The sequence below is a fragment of the Diorhabda sublineata genome, chromosome 8, assembly GCF_026230105.1.
Source record: "Diorhabda sublineata isolate icDioSubl1.1 chromosome 8, icDioSubl1.1, whole genome shotgun sequence".
NCBI classification, from domain to species: Eukaryota; Metazoa; Arthropoda; class Insecta; order Coleoptera; family Chrysomelidae; genus Diorhabda; species Diorhabda sublineata.
The window spans coordinates 474,894-502,081 of record NC_079481.1 but is presented as its reverse complement, the minus strand read 5'-3'; the positions used below and the strand labels follow the sequence as shown (position 1 = coordinate 502,081).

The following is a 27,188-nucleotide window of genomic DNA, read 5'->3' as shown; positions in this document are numbered from 1 at the left end:
ATGGCTTCCCGATCGATATATACCGGCTGGATTTAGCCCCCAATGGTTATCATCTATTCTTCAAGATAGAAAACTTGGTGGGAAAAGATCAGAGGTCAATCTAGAACCTTCTTTATAGATCATAATAAATTGCGCTCATTTTGGAACCTTTCAGATCATTTGGGAAAGTATCTAGAACCTTCTAAATCGATTATAGTAGTTTGCACACATTTTGGAACTTTCCAGATCATTCCAGAAACTTCTAGAACATTCTAAATCGATTATAGACGTTTGCATTTATTTTGGAACCTTTCAGATCATTTGGGAAAGTTTCTAGAACATTCTAAATCGATTATATTCGTTTGCACTCATTTTGGAACTTTCCAGATAATTCCAGAAATTTCTAGAACATTCTAAATCTAATCTAAAAGTTTCTAGAATATTCTAAATCGATTATAGTCGTTTGCACTCATTTTGGAACTTTCCAGATCATTCCAGAAATTTCTAGAACATTCTAAATCTAATCTAAAAGTTTTTAGAATATTCTAAATCGATTATAGTAGTTTGCAAACATTTTGGAACTTTCCAGATCATTCCAGAAACTTCTAGAACATTCTAAATCGATTATAGTCGTTTGCATTTATTTTGGAACCTTTCAGATCATTTGGGAAAGTTTCTAGAGCATTCTAAATCGATTATAGTCGTTTGCACTCATTTTGGAACTTTCCAGATCATCCCAGAAACTTCTAGAACATTCTAAATCGATTATAGTCGTTTGCATTTATTTTGGAACCTTTCAGATCATTTGGGAAATTTTCTAGAACATTCTAAATCGATTATATTCGTTAGCACTCATTTTGGAACCATTCGGATCATTCTAGAACATTCTAAATCGATTACATACGTTTGCACTCATTTTGGAACTTTCCAGATCATTTGGGAAAGTTTCTAGAACCTTCTAAATCGATTATATTCGTTTGCATTTATTTTGGAACCTTTCAGATCATTTGGAAAAGTTTCTAGAACATTCTAAATCTAATCTAAAAGTTTCTAGAATATTCTAAATCGATTATAATCGTTTACACTAATTTTGGAACCTTCCAGATCATTTGTGAAAATTCTAGAACATTCTAAATCGATTATAGTCGTTTGCACTCATTTTGGAACTTTCCAGATCATTCCAGAAATTTCTAGAACATTCTAAATCTAATCTAAAAGTTTTTAGAATATTCTAAATCGATTATAGTAGTTTGCAAACATTTTGGAACTTTCCAGATCATTCCAGAAACTTCTAGAACATTCTAAATCGATTATAGTCGTTTGCATTCATTTTGGAACCTTTCAGATCATTTGGGAAAGTTTCTAGAGCATTCTAAATCGATTATATTCGTTAGCACTCATTTTGGAACCATTCGGATCATTCTAGAACATTCTAAATCGATTACATACGTTTGCACTCATTTTGGAACTTTCCAGATCATTTGGGAAAGTTTCTAGAACCTTCTAAATCGATTATAGTCTTTTGCATTTATTTTGGAACCTTTCAGATCATTTGGAAAAGTTTCTAGAACATTCTAAATCTAATCTAAAAGTTTCTAGAATATTCTAAATCGATTATAATCGTTTACACTAATTTTGGAACCTTCCAGATCATTTGTGAAAATTCTAGAACATTCTAAATCGATTATAGTCGTTTGCACTCATTTTGGAACTTTCCAGATCATTCCAGAAATTTCTAGAACATTCTAAATCTAATCTAAAAGTTTTTAGAATATTCTAAATCGATTATAGTAGTTTGCAAACATTTTGGAACTTTCCAGATCATTCCAGAAACTTCTAGAACATTCTAAATCGATTATAGTCGTTTGCATTTATTTTGGAACCTTTCAGATCATTTGGGAAATTTTCTAGAACATTCTAAATCGATTATATTCGTTAGCACTCATTTTGGAACCATTCGGATCATTCTAGAACATTCTAAATCGATTACATACGTTTGCACTCATTTTGGAACTTTCCAGATCATTTGGGAAAGTTTCTAGAACCTTCTAAATCGATTATATTCGTTTGCATTTATTTTGGAACCTTTCAGATCATTTGGAAAAGTTTCTAGAACATTCTAAATCTAATCTAAAAGTTTCTAGAATATTCTAAATCGATTATAATCGTTTACACTAATTTTGGAACCTTCCAGATCATTTGTGAAAATTCTAGAACATTCTAAATCGATTATAGTCGTTTGCACTCATTTTGGAACTTTCCAGATCATTCCAGAAATTTCTAGAACATTCTAAATCTAATCTAAAAGTTTTTAGAATATTCTAAATCGATTATAGTAGTTTGCAAACATTTTGGAACTTTCCAGATCATTCCAGAAACTTCTAGAACATTCTAAATCGATTATAGTCGTTTGCATTCATTTTGGAACCTTTCAGATCATTTGGGAAAGTTTCTAGAGCATTCTAAATCGATTATATTCGTTAGCACTCATTTTGGAACCATTCGGATCATTCTAGAACATTCTAAATCGATTACATACGTTTGCACTCATTTTGGAACTTTCCAGATCATTTGGGAAAGTTTCTAGAACCTTCTAAATCGATTATAGTCTTTTGCATTTATTTTGGAACCTTTCAGATCATTTGGAAAAGTTTCTAGAACATTCTAAATCTAATCTAAAAGTTTCTAGAATATTCTAAATCGATTATAATCGTTTACACTAATTTTGGAACCTTCCAGATCATTTGTGAAAATTCTAGAACATTCTAAATCGATTATAGTCGTTTGCACTCATTTTGGAACTTTCCAGATCATTCCAGAAATTTCTAGAACATTCTAAATCTAATCTAAAAGTTTTTAGAATATTCTAAATCGATTATAGTAGTTTGCAAACATTTTGGAACTTTCCAGATCATCCCAGAAACTTCTAGAACATTCTAAATCGATTATAGTCGTTTGCATTTATTTTGGAACCTTTCAGATCATTTGGGAAATTTTCTAGAACTATCTAAATCGATTATAGTCGTTTGCACTCATTTTGGAACCATTCGGATCATTCTAGAACATTCTAAATCGATTACATACGTTTGCACTCATTTTGGAACTTTCCAGATCATTTGGGAAAGTTTCTAGAACCTTCTAAATCGATTATATTCGTTTGCATTTATTTTGGAACCTTTCAGATCATTTGGAAAAGTTTCTAGAACATTCTAAATCTAATCTAAAAGTTTCTAGAATATTCTAAATCGATTATAATCGTTTACACTCATTTTGGAACCTTCCAGATCATTTGTGAAAATTCTAGAACATTCTAAATCGATTATAGTCGTTAATCTAAATCGATTATAGTAGTTTGCAAACATTTTGGAATTTTCCAGATCATTCCAGAAATTTCTAGAACATTCTAAATCGATTATAGTCGTTTGCATTCATTTTGGAACCATTCAGATCATTTGGGAAGTTTCTAGAAAGACTATTCCAGAGATTTAAAGATCGTTTCAAAGGTCTTCATGTGTTAGAAAAGGACAGAAATATATGTTTTAACATTTTAGCCATCCACAACCATCCTTCGCGACGCTTACTATGACCTGGAGTCCAAGGGATATTTACCACCCCAACAGAAAGTTAATTTACGTTGGTTAGTATAGATTGTAGTCAAGATTTTCCAATACGTTCGTACTAGTTAAAATTCTGATTAAAGATTTCTTTTACGATAAAAAAAAAATGACAATATTTACCTTACGCGACGCCCCTGTCGATAACATATATGTGTCAAATAGATATTTTTAGCGTATTAGAAATTTAGTAATCGATAAAATAATGACGCTAAGACGAAATATTTTCCGTGAGAAACATCACTTTAAAATCATGTTATCATAACAATGGATATTTTTTTTTTTTTTTTTTCGAACAATATTAGATTCAAACTGTTGTGTACATCGAGTTGAAACATTATTTATTAACAATTATAAAGTTATATAAATATATAAGCCAAATTTGAAAACTTTTCAAACCACCCTCGTTTATTTTTACCAACTTTGCGCTATTTATAATGAGAAAATGACGTTCCAAACAAAACTAGAATATTCTAGACGCTTCCTGATTTTTTAAATTGAATTTAACTATTCAAAAAACGATTATGCAATTTCCAACTAGACGGAAAACTCGAAATCCCATCCATCCCTAGATATTAGCGCCGCCCCATGGCTTTTTCAAAAACGCCATAGTGTAGAAATCTCGATTTTAAGGCCGTAATCAAATCGCATACTTGACTAAACCTCGAAGCCACCTCTGTATAAATAAACAAAAAAAAAATATACGGCGTGTTTAAAATTAGTTTACGCACGCACTGTATGCAAAGTCCGTACTTAAATTAAAAGAAAATAATTGAAAAAAAGAGACGTTCCCGTCTTCTGGTGTAGCAAAAACGTTTTTATAAAACTTTTCCGAACGAAACTTTCGCCGTAATCCAAACTGTGCAGCGAATCCAATTAAAATGTTTCTACTTTGAAAATTATCCCTCTCGCAGAAAATTATTGTTATAAAAACTTTTCAGTTTGTACAAGCGCCAGAAAGAGAACCCCAAACTTTTATAAACATCAACGTCAAACGCGACTCTTCGAATTGCCAACAGATTTTTTTTTCTTTCTTCTTTTATACAGGAGCTTCAAAATAAGAAATCGATTAGAATCGCTCGAGATCTGATCTGAAGTATGGAACGAAGAAAAGGTAGAAGGTTTTGAGTTTTGCCCAAAGTCAAGTACATTGGGGAGGATTAACTTGATTATATGCTATATCTTATGAAAAATGTCTACCTGTATCAAGTATTTTTAAATGAAAAGACACGTGGCGTGGTTGCCAACTAGATTATGACAGTTTTCTTAGTGGGATTGTGGCAAAATTATACTAACTCTAAATAAATAAGTATTCGAAAGCTCGGAAATATATTCGTTTGGTAACTGCTTTTCCCTTTCCAATATTTTTTAGTGTATGAATCACTTAGAAAGGTTTTTGACATGGAATTATTAAATTTTATGGAGGAAGCCACTAATAAACAAAAAAGGATTACAATAGATAAGCGAATAATTTTTATATCTGATAAGAGGAAAATATATTTCTAAGGATTCACAAAAAAACGTATTTTATTCCATCATTTAGGAAGAATGCACTTTCTCTGAATGTACAGAGGAAGCCGTAGGTGTCAAGTTTTCAAGTACCAAATTCGAAAGAACTAGACCAAAATTTTATCGGGACAAATTTTGAGCATCTATGAACTTTCCGATTGTCCTGCTCTGATTTCCCACTTTCTCTGAGAACTCGCACGTCAGTTCAAACAAAAACGCTTTGGAGGAAAAATATTTTGGAGGTATCTCAATACTTGAGTAGCAACCCTCGTATAAGCAAACGAAATTTCTTAAAATATCACAAAAGCAACACACACGAAAGATCTGAAGATCTAATGATGCTTTATGAAAAAACTTGTTTGAAACATTTTCAAAAGAACGAGGAAATAAAATTTGTTTACAAGCAAATCAAGTGTACAGATGCCATAGCTCGGTGGTCGGCTTCACAGCCGCATGTGGATCTTTCCCTGGCACAAACATCTACATAAAGTGCAATAAATATTTTCATTCAAAAAAAAAAACTAGGTGAGAACAAAATTACATGTTATTTTGATAATTTACAATTGCTCTATAAATCGAGAATCGAAATGTAATTTTTTCTTCAAGTTAAAAGATTGGTAGTGAAAGGGCACTCATTTTTTTTTATTTTCCCCAAAAGAATAATTTCTCAGTAGGTTTCAGGAATTTAGAGACATCAGAGCAACTTTAGTATCTGTCAAAAAAACTACAATAACCGAGTTGAAATTTTGGTAGCTTTGGAATACAAAATAAAACAAGAAGATATGACATTTTAAATTCGAACGTCTTTGTGTTGAATTTGAAATATTGGAAAAGAAAAAATATTGATGAGAATCATGCTATTAACAACAACATACGAACTAACTAAACAAGCAGATTTGACTCCCAATTTTTTAAATTCTCGTAATGATCAAATTTGAAATTATATATAAATTGGCATCAAGTTTTTTTTTTTTATTTTAGCAAGTAAATACGCAATCAAAACAAAATTATTTAAAATAACGTTACCTAGATGGTACTGAAATTTATTTTTTATACAATTATTATCATTGAAAATGAGATTTTTTTTATAAACTTCAATTATGTCGAATGCTTATTTTCCATCTCTAATCTCTAAAATACTGTAAACAGTTTAAAATCTCATCGGAGAAATTGATAAATTTTATTACATCTATTAATTTGAAATACTGGAAAGTTCACTTGAATATAGTTTATTTTGTAAAAGAAAACAGGGATTTTTGGCTAAATGCTGCAAAATTAACAGCAACTCAAGCAAAAAATTTCCATTTATTTAAAAAATATATTTATATTAAATATGAAAATTTAAAAGTAATATATATCGAATTTACGAGGAAAAGTAAAAGTTTTCAAATAATAACTACAATTTATGTATAGATGTGCAAAAGTGATAGTATCTACTTGGAAGTGAAATGCGGGTCATTGCCATACCTACAAGTAATCAAATAGAAATTATCTTTGAAACTTACAACTGCAATACACACCAGGTAGTATAATTACCAATGAAAATGGTATTATACTTTAGCAATATCCCGGCGAATACCTATTTTCCTATTAAACGTAAACATGATTGGCATATCTGGGCGAGATACACCGTCATACACGAGGAAATAAAAACATTGTGTAGCGGCAGCCGCTACATCTTGATCTTGACGCGGCATTTACGTAGTTTCAGATACAAGCGTATTACTAAATAATAACAAGATGTATTTGTATATTGCATACCTTACACTTTCCTTGACAGAGAGTACAGAAACAAAGAGAAGCCAATGGAGCCACGCTGTTAGATTCCCAGTACAGCGAGCTTTCTTCACTCCAAAATCACAAAACACTATCACTTTTTAAGGACCGCTTTTGTAACTTCAATTTACGTTTATGTCTATATTTTACACTGATTTATTAAAAATGTATTGAAATAAAACTCCACTTTCGTAAACTTACAATAAGAACGCCAGTTACCGTATCCCCACCTCGGTAATGTAAAATGGCGGTCATAAGAAATTGTAGCAAACGATCGCTGCGTTCGTTTTAGATGTTCGCGCTTTGTTGAGTTCGAGGTGAAACGAGTCCGTTAAATTTGAAAAAATAAAGATGTTTTTCGAAAAGTAACACAATTTAATGATTTAAAGAGGAAATTCTATATACTATTTCAAATAGAATCCATATATTTCCATCAAATATATTATAAAATATAGAAAATTGTAAAAATTCCTGATGCATTATATTCATATTATTATGCATCTTTTTCTTATACTCACAGTTAATAGAGACAGAATGTTTTAGGGGAATTTTAAAAACAAATATCCCTAATTTTTATACTATTATTTTCCCGGGTTTTTTATTGTCAAAGTCAAACTAAATAAAATATTCTTTTTTTAATCATTTATAATAAAATAATTTTTGGGTAAAAGCATGACTGTTAAACACGAAGATTTAAGATATGCACATGATGAAGGTCACACTGATGTTTGTTTTTCTGAAGACGGAAGGTATTTACTATTTAATTTTTACAACTATAAATCTTTCAGACTTTTATTAGCGTGATCATTACTTTAGTAAATTTGTGACTTGCGGGGCTGATGGAGAAATAAGAATATGGTCTACAGACGAAGAAGATCCTATTCACAATTGCGTAGGAGAATGGGCACTATCGGTTGGACAAAAAGGAGATAATGTTTATGTTTCAACTAATAATAATGATATTCAAATATTATCGTTAGCTGACGGTGATAGAGCTGGCGTTTTAGATAGATTTGTAGCACCAATAAATCACATCGCGGTAGATCGACATAGCAAAGTAAGTGTTTTTTATAATAATAAATTTTAGTACTAGAAATATTTCGTCTAGTTATTAGCACTTGCTGGTGAAGATATGGAAATTAAATTGGTGAATTTAGAAAAATCGCATAAAGAAGTGACTGTAATTGAAGGAATGTCGGGTCCGTGTTTGAGCGTTTCTGTTACATCTGCGTCTAAAATGTTAGCGGCTTCATGTGGTGATACTAAATTAAGAATATGGAATATAGAAAGTAAAGTTTTGTTGAAAGAAATCACTTGTTTTCCTAAGGTCAACAGTTTTTCTAATGCAAAGTTATTATGTAAGGTTTATTTTACTTGAAAAAAAATCATAAAATTAATGAATATTTAATGTGGTTTAGGTCGAATTGATTTTGAACCTAAACAAGGAAAATATCTTGCTTACCCCGAAAAGAACAGCGTTATTATTTTACAAGTGTCAGATTGGTCCACAAATGTTACTTTAACATGTAAAGAAGTTTCTTCAGATTATTCCATTGTTCAATTTTCGCCTTGCGGGGGATACATTTTAGCCACTACATTAGAAGGGGATTTTGTGATTTGGAATGTTTCTACAGGAGAAGTATCCTGTGTTAGCAAACATGAGAAATCAGTAGCTGTTTGTGGTTTAATGTGGAATCCCATAGGTATTTATATTATTTTTTATTATTATTATTATTATAAATGATAATTGAATCATTTCTTTCGATTTAAGTACAAGTAATACTAAAATAAAAAAATTCTATTAATGAAATTTACAGAAATAAAAAAAGTTTCGATATATATTTTTTTCTTAATTAAGATAAAAAAATGAACAATATTTAAAAGAAATTTTTCAGTTTTTTAAAGCTTAATAAAATACAATTTTCTATGAGATTTGTACTTCTTTTGCTCTTTCTAGGGTTCTTTGAAAATCTCTCAAAGTTTTGGTTCCTGTTGCTTTGATTTGTTTTTCCCCTTATTAATATTTTTCTTTATGATTTAGTGAAAAAATCATCTAATTTTTTTAAGGAAACGGACAAATCGTTTACACTGACGTCGAGGGTCAATTAGGAATAATGACTTGGTCTATTATAAATCAAAATAAAGAAATTTCTAATAAAAGTCAAGATGTTATTATTACAAATGAATTAAATTTTGATAACATACCATTCGAAGAAGTCGACGATGATGATGATGATGATGATGAAAATACTTTTTCTGTTAATAAATTAAAAAAGCAGTACATGAATGATATAGATGAAGATTCCAAGCAATCTGTGGCTGGTATGTAATGTAAAAATTATTTTTATATATATATATAGGGTTGTTGGATATATATTGTTTATTTCTATTTACAGTGTTAGTGTTAAAAGTAAGTATGAAATTATTATATTCAAATTATAATTTAATTATTTATTACAAAAGTGTTTTATATATCCAGTAGGTATAAAAAAATTGATTTTTTTTGTCGCAGGCTCTTCCAGGGTACCTACACCAAGACCGCGTACTCCAGAAATTCCATTACAACCACCTTTTATGTCATCTTCGACCCCCGAGCATCTAGATCCGAGATATATGTGCTGGAATGACGTGGGGGTTATTAGATGTTATGGAAATAATTCTGACGAAACTTCCGTTAAATCTATAGAAGTTGAATTTCATGATTCGAGTTTCCACAACAGCATGATGATGCAAAATTATCAGGATTATACGATGGGGTCACTGAGTAGAAGCGCACTGCTGGTGGCAAATTCTAGGTATGCTTTTTTTTAGTGTAATTGTTAGTATAATTTAGTAATTATAATTTTTTACCCAAAAATTTTTTATTGATCAAAAAAATTGAAAAAAATCTCTTAAATTGAAATTTTTCAAAAACAGGGCAATTTGTTAGAGACAAAAGAACTACTTTTGTATTGTTGTTCTAAAAAATTGAAACTTTTGTTGGGATTTTAATTTTTTTTTTATAATATAAAATGGGATTTTATACAGGACAAATAACCTACTCATCTAACTATTTTGTTTTGTGTGCATAGTACAAATGAACTACTTTTCCACCATTTTTTTTGTTGAAAGTTTTGTTAAAAAAAACAGTTATTTGTGAATGGGACAAATGACCTACTTTTCCAACTATTTTGAATAAAATTTTTGTGTTAAAAAAATAGTAAAAGAAAAAAAAAAGATTTTGTATGAGTTTTGAGGTTAGGTGAGGATTAATTGTGGATTTTTTTCTTTCATCCAATTTTTCATGAGAAAATAATAGGAAAACAAAAAACGGTTGTTAGTAAGTTTTGAGGTTAGGTGCAAAGGGAATTAATTTCGAAAAAAAAAATGTATTTTTCATAATATAATAAAGTGGATTGCGTATGGGCCCAATGAACTTCTTTTCCACCAATTTTGAATGAAATTTTTGTGCTTCGAAGTTAGGTGAAAACAATTGAATTTGTTTTTAATACAAATTGTAACTAAATTCGGTTTTCAGTCAAATTCACGTTGTGCCTTTGATAGCCAGCTCCAAAGAATGGATGTTGAAAGTCGAAGAAACCGAAGAAATAATTTCGGTAACCGCCTCCGAAAATTTAATTGGTTTCGCAATGGGTAATTACATAATAAGGGTAGCGTCAGTTTACGGTACCCAAAGGGCGGTACTGTCCATACCGGGACCTGTAGTTTCTATGGCAGCTTTCAAAGATTTACTCATGATTGCTCACCATACGTCTGGAGTAAGAAAAGGGGATCAATGTATCAACGTGAGGTTGATTAAATTCGAAGGTGAATCGATAAAATCATTTTTTTTTTGTTGGTTTAAATTATGTTTTCAATCATTTTTAGGTCAATCTATACAATGTAGGGATATCGGTGGGGCTCTGGGTCCCGATTCGACGTTAACTTGGTTGGGATTTTCGGATATAGGTACCCCTGCGATGATGGATTCTTCCGGAATATTATCGATGTATCCGCACAACACCAATACTTGGATACCATTTTGCGACACGACTAAACATGTAAATCAATTCATACTCCCCTATGCCCTTCATTCACGGTTAGTTTAGCGTTTTCGAAACCGTGAAATCCATTTATCGATACCCGATAATCGAATTAGGATTTCGATAAATGGATTCTACGATTACGAAAACGCTAAATAAGCGAAGCCGAACCGTGCGGATAACTAACAGAGTATAATATTTCACTCCGCTCTTTATTTTCCTTTCCTAAACCTGTCAAATGTCAATATCGGATATAAATAGAACAATCGGGAAGCAACCAGAGTATTCGAAAAACAAAACTTGACAGATCCGGTTAGCTTAGCGTTTTCGAAAACATGAAATCCATTTATCGATACTCGGTTTCATCGAGATCGAGCTGGGATTTCGATAAATGGATTCTACGATTACGAAAACGCTAAATAAGCGAAGCCGAACCGTGCGGATAACTAACAGAGTATAATATTTCACTCCGCTCTTTATTTTCCTTTCCTAAACCTGTCAAATGTCAATATCGGATTTAAATAGAACAATCGGGAAGCAACTAGAGTATTCGAAAAACAAAACTTGACAGATCCGGTTAGCTTAGCGTTTTCGAAAACATGAAATCCATTTATCGATACTCGGTTTCATCGAGATCGAGCTGGGATTTCGATAAATGGATTCTACGATTACGAAAACGCTAAATAAGCGAAGCCGAACCGTGCGGATAACTAACAGAGTATAATATTTCACTCCGCTCTTTATTTTCCTTTCCTAAACCTGTCAAATGTCAATATCGGATTTAAATAGAACAATCGGGAAGCAACCAGAGTATTCGAAAAACAAAACTTGACAGATCCGGTTAGCTTAGCGTTTTCGAAAACATGAAATCCATTTATCGATACTCGGTTTCATCGAGATCGAGCTGGGATTTCGATAAATGGATTCTACGATTACGAAAACGCTAAATAAGCGAATCCGAACCGTGCGATATAGCCGGACTTATTAATTTTTTTTTTTTTTTTGTAGAGAAAATGTCCCGGCGATGGTTTTTTCGTAACTACGATTTTCGAATCGAATCAAACGGTCGGGGGTATCAAGTGCAGGGGTACCGTGTATCCCGGTTTTACCCCGCGACCGACGATGTGTGAAATACCGATCGAACCGCCATTCGCCGAAACAACTAACGATAAAACCAAAATGGAAATGAATTTGTTCACTTGGTCGATGTTACAAATTCCCGATATCGATAAAAAATTCAAAGAGACCGCCGTTAAAACTTTCGCCGTAAGTTTTTTTCTGGAATATATGTAACACTAAATACACCAAACTAAGCACTATTCACTAACACTTTATCTAATTTATTTTTGATTATTCCAAATATTCCAGATTATTTACTCACTTGATGGCTATTTATACATAACGGTTTTTCTCGATATTTCGGACTCTAGGATGTAAACAAACGAAGAGGTCATATTGGAATCGTCTCTTTTAAAAAGATGTCACTAAAGATGTAAACAACTTAGAAAAACGATTTAAAGACCCGGCGCGTCCACCAAACTTTACATTCTATTAATTTAAACGGACAGGACCGGCTTTAGTCAGACGAGTTCGTGGCAATAGTGACCAATTATTTGAAGTTGAATTTACTTCCGAAGTATCCGGGCGTATTTGGACATTATTTTTCTCGAAATGCTCCTCTCCGGACTTATTTTCTGAAAAATTCCACTTTTCTTTATATAGGCTTTGAACTTTTTATGTTTTAATAAACTTTGATTTTTGTTGGATCGATTTTTTCGGTGATATACTATTTTTTATCTCTAAAATTGAAATTTATTTTCAATATGGACTTTTATCTGTTTGTTTTACTTTTTTTTTTGTAAAATTTTCTATTAACAATTTCGTTTTATTTTAATTTATCAAATTATTGTCAAACTTCACTTTTTTCTGTAGAATTCTCTGTAAAATTGGAATTTATTTTTTTTTATAAACATTTTCTTATAACTTTATACCGTTTTTTCTGTAATGCCTGTTTTGTTTTTTTTTAAACTATTCATTTTTTTCTGTAAAATTGAAGCTTATTTTTTTACGGGTATATTCCTTTGTAAGCATTCTACTTTTTTCTGTAATCCCATTCTGATTTTCTGTACAATATCTGTTTTTGATTTCTCAAACTTTTGCCAAATCTCGTTTTTTTTTTCTTAATACATTTCTATAATTCATTGTTTTTGTAAAATTGTACTTCATAAACAAACCGTTTGTTGTTAAACTTCATTTTTTCTCTGTAAACTTTTTTCCTGTAGTATTTTTTATACAAACATGTTCCGTAAAATTCTTCTGTAATAACTCTGTTTTTTTGTAAAATTTGTCATTTTCTCCTAAACATTAATTTCTCGTTGACAATTTTTTTTTGTAGAAGTTTTTAAAATTTTTTTATTTTTTCTGTAAAATTGTAGTTTGTAGTAGAGGCATTTTCTGTAGGCTTTTTATACTTTTTTCTGTAGTTCTTGTCAGTTTTTCTGTAGAATTTGTATTTTTATTTTGTAAACCTTTCTAAAAATTTCATTTGTTTTCTGTAATTTGTTTTTCTTGTAGTAATAGGTCTTGCTTGTAGTAGAGGCATTTTCTGTAGGCTTTTTATACTTTTTTCTGTAGTTCTTGTCAGTTTTTCTGTAAAATTTGTATTTTTATTTTGTACGCCTTTCTAAAAACTTCGTTTGTTTTCTGTAAACCTTTCTGTAATTTGTTTTTCCTGTAGTAATAGGTCTTGCTTGTAGTAGAGGCATTTTCTGTAGGCTTTTTATACTTTTTTCTGTAGTTCTTGTCAGTTTTTCTGTAAAATTTGTATTTTTATTTTGTACGCCTTTCTAAAAACTTCGTTTGTTTTCTGTAAACCTTTCTGTAATTTGTTTTTCCTGTAGTAATAGGTCTTGCTTGTAGTAGAGGCATTTTCTGTAGGCTTTTTATACTTTTTTCTGTAGTTCTTGTCAGTTTTTCTGTAGAATTTGTATTTTTATTTTGTACGCCTTTCTAAAAACTTCATTAGTTTTCTGTAAACCTTTCTGTAATTTGTTTTTCCTGTAGTAATAGGTCTTGCTTGTAGTAGAGGCATTTTCTGTAGGCTTTTTATACTTTTTTCTGTAGTTCTTGTCAGTTTTTCTGTAAAATTTGTATTTTTATTTTGTACGCCTTTCTAAAAACTTCGTTTGTTTTCTGTAAACCTTTCTGTAATTTGTTTTTCCTGTAGTAATAGGTCTTGCTTGTAGTAGAGGCATTTTCTGTAGGCTTTTTATACTTTTTTCTGTAGTTCTTGTCAGTTTTTCTGTAGAATTTGTATTTTTATTTTGTACGCCTTTCTAAAAACTTCATTAGTTTTCTGTAAACCTTTCTGTAATTTGTTTTTCCTGTAGTAATAGGTCTTGCTTGTAGTAGAGGCATTTTCTGTAGGCTTTTTATACTTTTTTCTGTAGTTCTTGTCAGTTTTTCTGTAAAATTTGTATTTTTATTTTGTACGCCTTTCTAAAAACTTCGTTTGTTTTCTGTAAACCTTTCTGTAATTTGTTTTTCCTGTAGTAATAGGTCTTGCTTGTAGTAGAGGCATTTTCTGTAGGCTTTTTATACTTTTTTCTGTAGTTCTTGTCAGTTTTTCTGTAAAATTTGTATTTTTATTTTGTACGCCTTTCTAAAAACTTCGTTTGTTTTCTGTAAACCTTTCTGTAATTTGTTTTTCCTGTAGTAATAGGTCTTGCTTGTAGTAGAGGCATTTTCTGTAGGCTTTTTATACTTTTTTCTGTAGTTCTTGTCAGTTTTTCTGTAGAATTTGTATTTTTATTTTGTACGCCTTTCTAAAAACTTCATTAGTTTTCTGTAAACCTTTCTGTAATTTGTTTTTCCTGTAGTAATAGGTCTTGCTTGTAGTAGAGGCATTTTCTGTAGGCTTTTTATACTTTTTTCTGTAGTTCTTGTCAGTTTTTCTGTAAAATTTGTATTTTTATTTTGTACGCCTTTCTAAAAACTTCGTTTGTTTTCTGTAAACCTTTCTGTAATTTGTTTTTCCTGTAGTAATAGGTCTTGCTTGTAGTAGAGGCATTTTCTGTAGGCTTTTTATACTTTTTTCTGTAGTTCTTGTCAGTTTTTCTGTAGAATTTGTATTTTTATTTTGTACGCCTTTCTAAAAACTTCATTAGTTTTCTGTAAACCTTTCTGTAATTTGTTTTTCCTGTAGTAATAGGTCTTGCTTGTAGTAGAGGCATTTTCTGTAGGCTTTTTAGACTTTTTTCTGTAGTTCTTGTCAGTTTTTCTGTAAAATTTGTATTTTTATTTTGTACGCCTTTCTAAAAACTTCATTAGTTTTCTGTAAACCTTTCTGTAATTTGTTTTTCCTGTAGTAATAGGTCTTGCTTGTAGTAGAGGCATTTTCTGTAGGCTTTTTATACTTTTTTCTGTAGTTCTTGTCAGTTTTTCTGTAGAATTTGTATTTTTATTTTGTACGCCTTTCTAAAAACTTCATTAGTTTTCTGTAAACCTTTCTGTAATTTGTTTTTCTTGTAGTAATAGGTCTTGCTTGTAGTAGAGGCATTTTCTGTAGGCTTTTTATACTTTTTTCTGTAGTTCTTGTCAGTTTTTCTGTAAAATTTGTATTTTTATTTTGTACGCCTTTCTAAAAACTTCGTTTGTTTTCTGTAAACCTTTCTGTAATTTGTTTTTCCTGTAGTAATAGGTCTTGCTTGTAGTAGAGGCGTTTTCTGTAGGCTTTTTATACTTTTTTCTGTAGTTCTTGTCAGTTTTTCTGTAGAATTTGTATTTTTATTTTGTACACCTTTCTAAAAACTTCATTTGTTTGCTGTAAACCTTTCTGTAATTTTTTTTCCTGTAGTAATAGATCTTTGTTTGTAGTAGAGGCGTTTTCTGTAGGCTTTTTATACTTTTTTCTGTAGTTCTTGTCAGTTTTTCTGTAGAATTTGTATTTTTATTTTGTAAACCTTTCTAAAAACTTCATTTGTTTTCTGTAATTTGTTTTTCCTGTAGTAATAGGTCTTGCTTGTAGTAGAGGCATTTTCTGTAGGCTTTTTATACTTTTTTCTGTAGTTCTTGTCAGTTTTTCTGTAGAATTTGTATTTTTATTTTGTAAACCTTTCTAAAAACTTCATTTGTTTTCTGTAATTTGTTTTTCTTGTAGTAATAGGTCTTGCTTGTAGTAGAGGCATTTTCTGTAGGCTTTTTATACTTTTTTCTGTAGTTCTTGTCAGTTTTTCTGTAGAATTTGTATTTTTATTTTGTACACCTTTCTAAAAACTTCATTTGTTTGCTGTAAACCTTTCTGTAATTTTTTTTCCTGTAGTAATAGATCTTTGTTTGTAGTAGAGGCGTTTTCTGTAGGCTTTTTATACTTTTTTCTGTAGTTCTTGTCAGTTTTTCTGTAGAATTTGTATTTTTATTTTGTAAACCTTTCTAAAAACTTCATTTGTTTTCTGTAATTTGTTTTTCCTGTAGTAATAGGTCTTGCTTGTAGTAGAGGCATTTTCTGTAGGCTTTTTATACTTTTTTCTGTAGTTCTTGTCAGTTTTTCTGTAGAATTTGTATTTTTATTTTGTACACCTTTCTAAAAACTTCATTTGTTTGCTGTAAACCTTTCTGTAATTTTTTTTCCTGTAGTAATAGATCTTTGTTTGTAGTAGAGGCATTTTCTGTAGGCTTTTTATACTTTTTTCTGTAGTTCTTGTCAGTTTTTCTGTAAAATTTGTATTTTTATTTTGTACGCCTTTCTAAAAACTTCGTTTGTTTTCTGTAAACCTTTCTGTAATTTGTTTTTCCTGTAGTAATAGGTCTTGCTTGTAGTAGAGGCATTTTCTGTAGGCTTTTTATACTTTTTTCTGTAGTTCTTGTCAGTTTTTCTGTAAAATTTGTATTTTTATTTTGTACACCTTTCTAAAAACTTCGTTTGTTTTCTGTAAACCTTTCTGTAATTTGTTTTTCCTGTAGTAATAGATCTTTGTTTGTAGTAGAGGCGTTTTCTGTAGGCTTTTTATACTTTTTTCTGTAGTTCTTGTCAGTTTTTCTGTAGAATTTGTATTTTTATTTTGTAAACCTTTCTAAAAACTTCATTTGTTTTCTGTAATTTGTTTTTCCTGTAGTAATAGGTCTTGCTTGTAGTAGAGGCATTTTCTGTAGGCTTTTTATACTTTTTTCTGTAGTTCTTGTCAGTTTTTCTGTAGAATTTGTATTTTTATTTTGTACACCTTTCTAAAAACTTCATTTGTTTGCTGTAAACCTTTCTGTAATTTTTTTTCCTGTAGTAATAGATCTTTGTTTGTAGTAGAGGCATTTTCTGTAGGCTTTTTATACTTTTTTCTGTAGTTCTTGTCAGTTTTTCTGTAAAATTTGTACTTTTCTTTTGTAAACCTTTCTGTAAACTTTTTTCCTGTAGTATGAGATTTTCTTTGTAGTAGATATATTGTCTGTAAACTTCAGACTTTTCGAAATGGAGTTTTAAATATATATAGGTGAAAATTTTTCAACAAAATAATGAAAAAATTAATTTTTCAGTTGGCTTGCAAGAATAATTTAGATGAAAGGGCGTTAGAATTGATGGAAATCGTATTGAACCCCCAAATAATATCGTTAGCGTTAAAATACGCCTCAAAATTAGATAAAAAGAGACTAGCGGAAAAATTAACGAATCTACTAACGAAACTTACGCTAGAATCCGAAAATGGCAAAGAAACATTACAGGATACAGAAAAAGAGGAAACTACATCCCGAAAACCGACTAATATAAAATTAAATCTAAAACGCACACCGAAATTGAAACGGGAAACGTTTAAAGAAGTTCCGGCTACCCCAGATGTAACGGAAACTACCCTAAACACAGTAAGAATCTAATCAAATCGCGATAATTTCGTTTTAAAAAATTTTGTTTCCAGGAAATTTCCACCCCAAATTCATTCAGCGACACTACCATAGATACAGAGGTAATCAAATTCGTATTACATCCAAGCAGACGAATCATTTTTTCTTTCTTAATTTCAGCAAATGGAAAGAGAAGAAGTGAATCCGTTTTTGAAACGTCTCCAGAAACCGAAATTCGATAAAACGATCAATCCCCTCAGTTTAACCGATAAATTTGCCGGGGTTACGTACGAAAATGAAACCAAGGAGGTTAACAAAAAGTTTCCGGAGGTAATTTCGCATCGATTCACTGATTTTTTTACTTTTTCAAATTTGTCGTTTCCAGGTAGGAGAAAAGAGGAAATTCCAAAACGCAGACTGCGATAAACCGAAAGAGAAACAGAGGAAATTGGATATGTTTAAATTTAAAAAAAATTCTTAATTTTAAGGGGTACGGTTTAATCAATTTTCAATTATACAGATATTTTTCGGATAATTTATTTCTTCTTTCTGGGATCGCTGAAAATTCCTTTGGCGAACATACTTTCCCATTCCTTTCCGTTCGGATAAACGTAATCTTCGATCGCTTCTTTTTTCAATTCGGTGTTGTATCCGGGCGCCTACAACGTAAACTCAACCCGTTGCATAAAGTAAGGAAAAAGAAGAAGAAATTACTTACCCTCGGTGCTAGATAATGAGCGTTTTCTATTAACGTCGGATAAACGAAATGTTCGTGTTGTTGATCGACGTATTCCACCCATTTACCATCGGAAGTTCCCGATAAGGCGACGTAGTCCCACATTTGTAGATGTTGTACCATTTCGCAAAGACCGACACCGCCGGCGTGAGGACATACTTTTACTAAAACATATTAATCGATTGAAAAACGAGCAAAAAACACTGCATTCGCTCCAAAGAAGCGGTTTGTCCGGATTTGGTATAGCGCGACTTTTTTCCACATTTGGCAAAGAGATAAAGAGACAAATGTGTCCAAAAGACACCAGGATTAGGATCATTCGAGGAATTGACATTTAAAAACCACTGCAGTCGTCGGACATGACACCAAGTGACTTTCACTCGGTACAAATCGACCGAAACTAAAAAAAAAACCAAAAGCAGCCGATACTTTCACCAAATTCAGTTCGTTGTGCCTTTTTTACCCAATTTCGTCTATTTTATCGCCGATTAAGAGATAATGGACTCAAAAAATACGATGAAATTATATAATTGCCAGACTTGGCGACTTATACTTGTTGTCAACCGACTAAGAGTGAAAAAATTTGATTCCACGTGAATTATCAAATGTATTGAAAAGGCACAGGAACGTTGCACAATACAAGGAATTGATATTTGGCATCCACTGTAATTGCCGGAGTTGACACCAAGTAATTTCTACTAGGCGGTCGACAATTTTACCAAATTTAGTTCAGTGCAACTTTTTTCCATGTTTTCATCCATTTCATCATCGATTAACAGACAAAAATGACAAAAACTTTGTCAGATTTGACACCAAGTGAATGTTCAGCCATTTTAATTGCCGGACATGGATCTAAGTGACTTATTTGATCTAAACGACTAAAATTATAAGGAGCAGTCAACAATTCGTGCAGATTTAGCACCAAGTGATCGAAATTTATAAATACAAACCTCCAAGTTTTTGTGCCATTAGATAAACGGATAAGATCTCGTTGACACCACCGATACGGGCCGAATCGATTTGACAATATTGTATGGCGTCCGTTTGCAAGAATTGTTTGAATAATACCCTGTTGCAACACATCTCCCCGGAAGCTACGCCGATTCCTAGAGGTTTTAGAGCTTTGGATATTTCGGCGTGACCGAGAACGTCATCGGGCGAGGTCGGTTCTTCGATCCAGAGCGGTTTGAATTTAGCCAATTCCTTCATCCAATCGATAGCTTCTTGGACTTCCCATACCTGATTGGCATCCACCATCTGCGACAATGTGATTAGCGTCGAAAATATGAAAAATAAAAAAATAAATAAAAGCGTCTTACCAACGTTTTATCCCAACCGATGATGTTTCTAATAAATTCCAATCTTTTGGCGTCGTCTTTCAAATTTTTACCGACTTTCACTTTGAAAGCGTTGAAACCGGCGTCCATGTATTTCTGCGCCAAATGTTGGATCTTTTCATTCGAATATCCCAACCATCCTGCGATCGAAAAATTTTATAGGTTATAATCTAACCAAAACAATTTTACGATGGGAATTGAAGAAATATTAAAATTACCGAAATGTGTGGTTAGAATCTTCTATTCACTTTGACAGTACATTAAAAATGGCGAACGTAAATAATGAAATAATTACAAGGAGAGATCGAAAAGTATTATTACTTCCGTAAATGTTTAGGTAACGTCACGTGTCACTTAGTTTCGTTCAAATTTGATAGTTATTTCAGAATGTCCATAACAGTTGACGTAGATTTCAAAATAATTACACGGGGAAATAAAATAGTCGTCAAATTTTCAAAATGTTGACGTAAAACCAGAGATTACTTTCGTAAACCCTCGGTAACATAATATTTCGTTAAAAATACGATCAAAGTGTGTATCTATTGAAGTAATTACGTGGGGAAAACAAGAAGTAGTACAAATTACAAAATAGGAGGGTAAATCCGTGATTATTTGCATAAATATATAGAATAACCCCCGTATTTCACTAATTTCCGTTAAGAATTAACAGATCGTTCAAAATTTTAATGACAGTTGACGTAGCTTTCAAATAATTACATGGGGAATTTTAATGACAGTTTTCATTTAAATTCGTTGAAAATTGACATTTCCACGAAAATGGCGGTGACAATTGACGTATGTTATAAAATAATTACAAGGGAAACTCAAAAAATTGATAATTTTTCAAAATATTTGAGTAAAACCAACAATTGCCCTGCCAAATTTCGTTCAAAATAGGATCAAATTTAAATAATTACAAGGGGAAATCGAAAAGTATTATAATTATCAAAAAAAGTGTAGAATGGTAGGATGGGATAGGGTAGAATGTGTATTTAATTTCTCAAATCCTTCACTAACGTCACATTGTACTCAAATTCTTGAAAAATTTACATTTACGGTTACAATTGACGTCTGTTTTTTTAAATAACTACAATGGTAATTAAAAAAGTCATTAAGCGATTACTTTCACTCAATTAGTTCGAAGTACGATCAAAGCGAACGTATCTATTGAAATATTTACAAGAGGAAACCAGAAAGTAATTCAAGATTCGTTACAAATTGCGATGAGAGTTGACGTAGTTTTCGAAATAATTACAAAGGGAATAATTTTTCCGAAACACCATAAATAACATCGATATTATAAAATGTGAAATGCACCTGAGACGTCAACCGATTTATTTTTAGCAAAACCACCATAAAATTATTTGTTTATCAAAAGGTGTAAATTATACGTTGTTATCTAATAATTACCCATCGATAGAAAATAAATATTTGTTGAGCAAACTAGTCACGCCATCGTCGTAATTTTCAATTAACAATTCCGTTGATTTTAAAATAAATAGACTAGACGAAATATGCGAAGGATTTTTGACTTTTGACCCTCTCGTAACCGCGATTACGGAATATCTCAATATATACAAACATTTCCACAATCTATAGATAATTTTTCAAGTCCTGCAACGTTGTTAAATCCGATCTCCTGACGTACTTGAATAAATTTGGTTTTTTAAGTAAACACATGCGTTCTTTTCATTTCCATTGACATCACAATAGTGGTTATACTTTTTTGACAGCTGTCGTTTTAATAAAAATATTGTCAGTTCATTTTCAATCATTTTTTTATTGTAAACATCGTCTGATCTAAGGAATATTTATCCCAACGTGTGGTGATTGGTAAAACAAGATAAAGAAGTACTAAATAAACTGTTTACACCACCACTCACAATTACACTGACGCGCGTTCTGAAGGCGATAACTTGGTTATCGGAACGCGCTTCAGACTGTCTAATGGTGACTGTTGGTGTAGTGGTGATGTAAACAGTTTAATATGAATAATACCAACGGTTATAAAAATTTCAACTTAATAAAGATGAAGGAGTAAAAAAAACAAACGGTGCAAAGTATACTTGACAGATACAACATCTCGTTCTAATAATGAAATAAAAATTTCATCGAATACGCAGTGTGGTGTTACTAGGTCTATGATTGTTAATTTTCTGTATATTTCTGATGTCATCTGTCAAAATTTTAATAATTCAATGATCATAATTAATGTTCTGTATCCTTTTTGACGCTTTGAGGTTATAATAATGTATACTAAATAACTTATGTCGTTACTTGATAAAAACTGTACGATTTGTAAGTTCGACGTGTCACAATTAAACTACGTTGCCATATTTAAAAAGAATGAAATAGGAAGTGGAATTGGAATATTACAGGGGCGAACTGAAAAGTATTTGAATTAACGAATTGTATGATTAGAATCTTTATTCACTTTCGTAGATGCTTCGGTAACGTCATATTTCGCCCAGTTTCGTTACAAATTGCGTTTAAAGTTGACGCCGCTAATAATTACAAGGGGTATTCGAAGATTTGATAATTTTTCATAATTTTTGTCAATAATAGACAATTACTTTCGGTAAATTATTCGGTGATATTATATTTCACTCAATTTCGTTAAGAATCTTATTAAATAGAACGTATCTATTGGAATAATTACGGGGGGGAACCGAAAAGAATGTAAATTATCGAATTGTGTGGTTAAAATCTCTATTCGCTTTCGTAAATGCTTCGGTAACGTCATATTCCGCCCAGTTTCGTTACAAATTGCGTTTAAAGTTGACGCCGCTAATAATTACAAGGGGTATTCGAAGATTTGATAATTTTTCATAATTTTTGTCAATAATAGACAATTACTTTCGGTAAATTATTCGGTGATATTATATTTCACTCAATTTCGTTAAGAATCTTATTAAATAGAACGTATCTATTGGAATAATTACGGGGGGGAACCGAAAAGAATGTAAATTATCGAATTGTGTGGTTAAAATCTCTATTCGCTTTCGTAAATGCTTCGGTAACGTCATATTCCGCCCAGTTTCGTTACAAATTGCGTTTAAAGTTGACGCCGCTAATAATTACAAGGGGTATTCGAAGATTTGATAATTTTTCATAATTTTTGTCAATAATAGACAATTACTTTCGGTAAATTATTCGGTGATATTATATTTCACTCAATTTCGTTAAGAATCTTATTAAATAGAACGTATCTATTGGAATAATTACGGGGGGGAACCGAAAAGAATGTAAATTATCGAATTGTGTGGTTAAAATCTCTATTCGCTTTCGTAAATGCTTCGGTAACGTCATATTCCGCCCAGTTTCGTTACAAATTGCGTTTAAAGTTGACGCCGCTAATAATTACAAGGGGTATTCGAAGATTTGATAATTTTTCATAATTTTTGTCAATAATAGACAATTACTTTCGGTAAATTATTCGGTGATATTATATTTCACTCAATTTCGTTAAGAATCTAATTAAATAGAACGTATCTATTGGAATAATTACGAGGGGGAACCGAAAAGAATGTAAATTATCGAATTGTGTGGTTAAAATCTCTATTCGCTTTCGTAAATGCTTCGGTAACGTCATATTCCGCCCAGTTTCGTTACAAATTGCGTTTAAAGTTGACGCCGCTAATAATTACAAGGGGTATTCGAAGATTTGATAATTTTTCATAATTTTTGTCAATAATAGACAATTACTTTCGGTAAATTATTCGGTGATATTATATTTCACTCAATTTCGTTAAGAATCTAATTAAATAGAACGTATCTATTGGAATAATTACGAGGGGGAACCGAAAAGAATGTAAATTATCGAATTGTGTGGTTAAAATCTCTATTCGCTTTCGTAAATGCTTCGGTAACGTCATATTCCGCCCAGTTTCGTTACAAATTGCGTTTAAAGTTGACGCCGCTAATAATTACAAGGGGTATTCGAAGATTTGATAATTTTTCATAATTTTTGTCAATAATAGACAATTACTTTCGGTAAATTATTCGGTGATATTATATTTCACTCAATTTCGTTAAGAATCTTATTAAATAGAACGTATCTATTGGAATAATTACGGGGGGGGGGAACCGAAAAGAATGTAAATTATCGAATTGTGTGGTTAAAATCTCTATTCGCTTTCGTAAATGCTTCGGTAACGTCATATTCCGCCCAATTTCGTTACAAATTGCGTTGACAGTTGACGTAGCTTTCGAAATAATTCGAAAAATTGATAATTTCACAAAATTCTCGAGAAGAATGGGCGATTCCTTTTGTAAAATATTGGATAACATCAGGTTGTACCAAATTTCGTTATAAATGTTATAAAAATGAACGTATTCTTTGATAAAATACAAGGGGAAATCGAAAAGTTTTATAATTCACAAAAAATGTGGTTAGAATCTTTCGGGAACGTCGTATTTCGCATAGTTTCGTCAAAAATTATATAAATATATGAAAAACGTACCTGCTTGAGTGGTATAACAAGGATAACCGCTCTCCAACAATTTATTCATCCTTTGTTCTTTGCCTTCTTTGCCTTTCTTCAACATTTCTATCGCCTCTTCTTTCGTAACGACGTTCGTCAGGTATCTGAAATCGATGCAAGCTACCAACTGTTCAGGTTCCATATCGGCCAACAACTGCCATACTGGCTTCTTGACCAGCTTACCCCACAGATCCCATAAAGCGTTAATGATCGCCGCCGTCGCCAGATGAGTTACCCCTTTTTCCGGACCGATCTAATTAAATCGACATCGTATCAACCGGATTTAGTTCGCGGTATATAAACTTACCCATCTCAATTGGCTTTCGCTAGTCAACGATCTCCAAAACGTTCCGAAATCTTTATAGATATCGGTGACGATTTGGCCTACGACTAAAGGTCTCATAGATTCGCACGCCGCTACTATAACTTCCGTTCCCCTACCGCACGTGAAAGTTAAACCGTATCCTTCTAATCCCGATTGGAGTTTTATCGTAACGTAAGCGCAGGAATAGTCAGGATCGGTGTGCTGTAAAAACGATTCCAATCTAAGAAAATACGTCAAAATGGCGAACGTGGGGTAATCGATCGACCCACTCCATCAGTTTCCAAACAAAAAACAACAAATCCACGTTGTCATCCATACAGATACTACATTTGTTTACCCCACGGAGGCCATTTGTAAACGGACATCAGCTGATTTTGACAATTCGTCAATTGGCTGTCAAATGTCAGCCTTAAATAACAAGGAGACATCTAATTATGTTTAGCAGTTTATATACGCGTGATCGGATTCATTTTTTGATATTCTATCGTATGATAGACGTATCCAATTCAAACAATCACTCATAATTTGATTTTGAGTGTTTACTTACATGATCCGATCTAATCGAACTACTTATACAACAATAGTATCGAGATAATCATTATTATTGAAATAACTTTATCTAATTAAAATTATAGCGACGAAAATCCTGAATCAGACTTCATACAGTCCAGATTTGACACCCAGCGACTATTTTTCTTCCCAGTATGGACAATTATTTGAAATAGACTTTGCCTATTCTTTATATTATTAATAAATTCTAATTTATACGATTTGATATTTTTTATCACCCCTCGTACATCAATATATAATATTTAAAATAATAAAATGATTATTATTGAATTTTTGAATGGCCAAATATTCTAGATTCAATTATATAATAAGCGTCCTACTTATTCACCAGATTTTAATATTTGTGATTTTCAAGGATAACAAACTGTGACCTTTTTTAAAATGAAAAGATTTTTACTACTGTAAATAATTTTTTCTATTAATTTTTTAAAAACAATTTTCGTAAATAATGAACTTACCATGGCATCGGATCCATCGGCTTGTAAGGACGTAGGAAAACGTATGTCCTTAACGTCCAACGAGGATATTTTCAAATTTTCCAAAGTAAGAGATCTGCTCATTTCGAATAAATATTTTCAATAACGCAGCTTATCACTAACTAAAATATCATTACATTATATACAAAGTTATCTCAGTGATTATGAAAATTCTCTTCAAGGATATACAATTCGGAACGTATTTGAGTTCAAGCACATGATTGATTACGCAATCCCCTCACAGATACTTCACACCCCATGTCGAATTTAAATAAAATCGTCCGACTTATTAAAACGAACAACCTGATAAATTTTTTTTAAAACATTCTTTCATTTCAATGAAAGAGTTATAAATAAATTAATTTCGAGCATATTAAGTGTCTAAAGTAAAATAATTAAATCGAATCTCAAAAGTATGTACTTGTAGAAGAAATACATCGAACAGAAAAATGTATTAAATATTTTTTACATAGTCCATCCACACGGTTTGCCTTGACCTTGTTTGACCTTTTGGGTTAACAGTTGAAAATAGAGATGGCATGGTTTGCAAACAGAAATTATACGGAATTATTGTCAGCATGATATTTGCGTCTTTTGGAATTATTTCACTTTTTCGTCTAACCCTCACTACGATTGATAAATAAAACATTTTTTCGTTAAAAAATGTCTAATACCTATCTACGTTGAAAAACTGTTACTTGGTAACTGACAGAAGTGTAATAAGTGATTCCTATCTCTATATTTACATGTTTATTAGCTAGTCCTTTGACATTTTCCTACAATGTGTTGAAATAACTGACTTTCGGAATTGAAAATAGCGTACTTAGTTTATTTAAAGTCCCTGTATAGGAAAGTCTGACATGAGCTATAAAGCCCAGTGTCCTATGGCCTTTTCTAGTACCTTCCTTCAATAAATTAATGGCGCCCGCGCTTGCGCGTGGGGTCGCTCTCTCCTGTCATGTAATCTCGCGAATGTAAACAAAACAGACTTGCATTTATGACTCGTTTTTTTTTGTAATTTCATTATTTATATCTATAAATGTTATTATTATTATTATAAAATCAAGAACATTTAGATGCATTAATGTTATTTCCTATACAAAACTTTTATAATTTAAATATATGTCCCAATAGTCAATCACATGGTGCGATTATTTGAACAGGGCATTTTTTCGCGCGCTTCTATTGGAGCCACCATTAATTTCTTAGCGTGAAGTCAACCAATCGCGTGAACGAACGCTCTTGCTCAGATTTTCCTATACAGGGACTTTAAATTTGTTGACATGAATTATTCGGCAAACTTATTGATATACAAGTTGTGGTTTTATTTTGAAATAAAGTTTAAAGGTGAATACATATTGGAGTTAAGTTCAACCCAAAAAATCACACGAAAACGACAAAGTTATACGAACAGCATTGAGTGAATTGGACAAGATCAAAACTACACTGAAAAAACTAGAATTATTCTTATTTCAATTATATAAAAATGGTAAAATTCTTCTTACTCAAAAATAATTATTACACTTATTTGC

General features: G+C 31.5%; 3 protein-coding genes across 10 annotated transcripts in view; 1 reads left to right on the top strand and 2 right to left on the bottom strand.

Annotated features, from left to right (window-relative positions):
• The window catches only part of LOC130448063 (C-terminal-binding protein), a 29,664-nt gene extending 22,505 nt beyond the window's left edge, over nucleotides 1-7,159 (bottom strand). For 2 of the 8 annotated variants that reach the window (XM_056785241.1, XM_056785234.1), the window contains exon 1: nucleotides 6,864-7,131. The gene's annotated coding sequence lies outside the window, so the exon portion shown is untranslated. Of the gene's footprint in view, nucleotides 1-6,863 lie in introns of all 8 variants that reach the window. The other 6 variants (XM_056785235.1, XM_056785236.1, XM_056785240.1 and 3 more) reach the window with 5 other exon arrangements.
• Nucleotides 7,142-18,263, top strand: LOC130448061 (WD repeat and HMG-box DNA-binding protein 1). Its single transcript, XM_056785233.1, has 13 exons — nucleotides 7,142-7,627; nucleotides 7,695-7,935; nucleotides 7,987-8,236; nucleotides 8,297-8,581; nucleotides 8,946-9,200; nucleotides 9,391-9,673; nucleotides 10,396-10,685; nucleotides 10,746-10,918; nucleotides 11,909-12,166; nucleotides 17,426-17,749; nucleotides 17,803-17,850; nucleotides 17,909-18,058; nucleotides 18,114-18,263. The coding sequence occupies exons 1-13, from the start codon at nucleotides 7,551-7,553 to the stop codon at nucleotides 18,207-18,209; spliced, it is 2,730 nt and encodes a 909-aa protein (XP_056641211.1). The 5' UTR covers nucleotides 7,142-7,550; the 3' UTR covers nucleotides 18,210-18,263.
• Nucleotides 18,210-26,095, bottom strand: LOC130448064 (mitochondrial enolase superfamily member 1-like). Its single transcript, XM_056785243.1, has 7 exons — nucleotides 25,639-26,095; nucleotides 24,593-24,811; nucleotides 24,265-24,538; nucleotides 19,784-19,941; nucleotides 19,415-19,721; nucleotides 18,447-18,628; nucleotides 18,210-18,387 (listed from the first exon to the last, which is right to left on the bottom strand). The coding sequence occupies exons 1-7, from the start codon at nucleotides 25,738-25,740 to the stop codon at nucleotides 18,265-18,267; spliced, it is 1,365 nt and encodes a 454-aa protein (XP_056641221.1). The 5' UTR covers nucleotides 25,741-26,095; the 3' UTR covers nucleotides 18,210-18,264.
• Between the last annotated feature and the right edge of the window lie 1,093 nt (nucleotides 26,096-27,188).

Bases quoted from the DNA above. Each gene is read 5' to 3' on its own strand.
- LOC130448061 (XM_056785233.1), top strand. From the start codon at position 7,551: ATGACTGTTAAACACGAAGATTTAAGATATGCACATGATGAAGGTCAC. The intron at 7,936-7,986 runs GTAAGTGTTTTT...TATTTCGTCTAG, and splicing joins CGGTAGATCGACATAGCAAA to TTATTAGCACTTGCTGGTGA. The intron at 9,674-10,395 runs GTATGCTTTTTT...TTCGGTTTTCAG, and splicing joins CTGCTGGTGGCAAATTCTAG to TCAAATTCACGTTGTGCCTT.
- LOC130448064 (XM_056785243.1), bottom strand. From the start codon at position 25,740: ATGAGCAGATCTCTTACTTTGGAAAATTTGAAAATATCCTCGTTGGAC. The intron at 24,812-25,638 runs GTAAGTTCATTA...TCGTTTTTACAG, and splicing joins CCGATGGATCCGATGCCATG to CACACCGATCCTGACTATTC. The intron at 19,722-19,783 runs GTAAGACGCTTT...ACATTGTCGCAG, and splicing joins TCGGTTGGGATAAAACGTTG to ATGGTGGATGCCAATCAGGT.